Genomic DNA, 2,119 nt, shown 5'->3' on the forward strand with positions numbered 1-2,119 from the left:
CATTTATTGATTCATTACAACTGATGTATTTAATAATGTTACATTTATTGATTTATTACAACTGATGTATTTATTAACATTACATTTATTGATTTATTACAACTGATGTATTTAATAACATTACATTTATTGATTTATTACAACTGATGTATTTAATAGCTTTACATCTATTTATTTATTACAACAGATGTATTTAATAACATTACATTTATTGATTTATTACAACTGATGTATTTAATAATGTTACATTTATTGATTTATTACAACTGATGTATTTAATAACATTACATTTATTGATTTATTACAACTGATGTATTTAATAGCATTACATCTATTTATTTATTACAACAGATGTATTTAATAACATTACATTTATTGATTCATTACAACTGATGTATTTAATAACATTACATTTATTGATTTATTTATATATATATCGTGGACTAAACAGGGGTCACTAATGAAAACCACAATTCAGCAAATTAACCAACATTAAAGGATATCCAAGAAAGAGCATAGGCAAGCAAAAAGAAATGGTCAACTGAACAATGTTAGCAAACTCTGTAATAAAAGTAGAACTGGAAAACCCAGCAGTATTAGTAGGAAACATAAAAGAAACACAAATATATGAATTTCTGTCAGAAACAAGACCAGAACAATTTACTCTGAAAACCAGGAACATATAGTTTAGGTACTGAAATAACTTTTCACTGCATTAAAGAACAAAAGAAATTCAATTTGGAGGGGGAAGACTTGAAAAGTCATCTAAGAAGTAAATTTTTATAGCAAATTTCTTTAAGTAAAAAGAAAAAGATATCGTTGCCAAAAATGGAGGAAAGTTTAGGGCTGCGTAATCCATCAAGCAACATTCTATGAATGTGTAACACAGATGTATGAAACTTACTGATAGGAGGAGTATCTCTTGTGCAAAGTGATCCTATAAACACAAGTAATGGGATCACAGATGAAAATAGTGAAGATACATGTGTTAAGCCTAGTTTGACAGAAGAAGTCGAAAATATGTACATGTCTCCATATTTGAATATACAGGAATTATACAGAAAACCTTGTATTTTAAATAATTATGTCTTAAAAACAACTTGTCCCAGAGGAACACAATTTCATCAAAGCTACACACAATGATAAATTTTACTTCTCCATTAGGACAGCAGTTATCAAACTTTTTCTGCTGAGAAGCCCCCATTATAGTGTTAGATTGTGAAGTTCCACTACAATCATATGAATGTAACAGACAATTGTTTTCTACATTGCTTTGTGAATTGTTCTGTACAAAGCAAAAAAAGCAAGTATCTTACAGAGGGAACCATGGCAACCAAACATTTTATTTTATGTTCTTATGTCAAACTTCTGTTTGTTTACCTTTTTTTTCTTAAGTTAAGTAGATGTTCTCATGTAATTTTGATTTTATGTTCAGGCTAGTTGTAAACCCAGCATGTCAAACATTTTTTTTTCTGTATCAGATGTTATTATAAAATTTGATATATCTAACTCACTGTGTCATTTGTAATTGAAGTGCAGTTAAGCTGTTTGCATCATTTTTACTGTACCAATCATAAATACACACATCTCCTTTACTATTATTGTGTAAAAGTACGGTACTGAGTTTTTGTAATAGGCCTAATGAAGCTGCAAAATTTTGAAATGTTAGTAGAAACAAAGATGATTGTATTATTATTTTAAGCATAAAGGTAGTATTTTTTCTAACTTTATTAACTGTATTCATTGAACACGAGATGCTCTTAAAATATAAGTTCAGCTCTGTTGTTCATCTGGTTGAATAACAAGCTTAAAAAAATCTTGATCTATTAATTTTTGGATCAGTTACTTATACAACTGAGGAACAGAAAAGGTGTTAAAAATATCTAGTGATAATGCATTTAAGCTGTTTAGATAAATATCAAATATTACAATTAAAAACATGTAGATCAAAGGCTTGATAAACAGAATAAAAGTTAAATTGATACTGTTAACAAGTTATATTGTCAGCTTTGAAGAAACAATTAGAATTTTTTCTAATTTGTATTTCAACAAACCTTGAAATACCATCGAAAGTCATCTCCATCTGGCCTCAAATTTGTAAGGTTTTCTAAACTGGCTT

The 2,119-nt window shown here is 27.9% G+C and overlaps 1 protein-coding gene across 1 annotated transcript in view; it reads right to left on the reverse strand.

The window, feature by feature from the left end:
• Positions 1 to 2,119, reverse strand: part of LOC106463445 (UPF0587 protein C1orf123 homolog) — a gene marked incomplete at its 5' end in the record, with an annotated part of 18,614 nt that overhangs the window by 12,769 nt on the left and 3,726 nt on the right. Inside the window, one exon of the mRNA XM_013923473.2 lies at positions 2,055 to 2,117. Coding sequence (XP_013778927.2) covers positions 2,055 to 2,117 — 63 coding nt within the window. The remainder of the gene's footprint in view (positions 1 to 2,054; positions 2,118 to 2,119) is intronic.

This window comes from Limulus polyphemus, unplaced genomic scaffold, assembly GCF_000517525.1.
Source record: "Limulus polyphemus unplaced genomic scaffold, Limulus_polyphemus-2.1.2 Scaffold1409, whole genome shotgun sequence".
Classification (NCBI taxonomy): domain Eukaryota; kingdom Metazoa; phylum Arthropoda; class Merostomata; order Xiphosura; family Limulidae; genus Limulus; species Limulus polyphemus.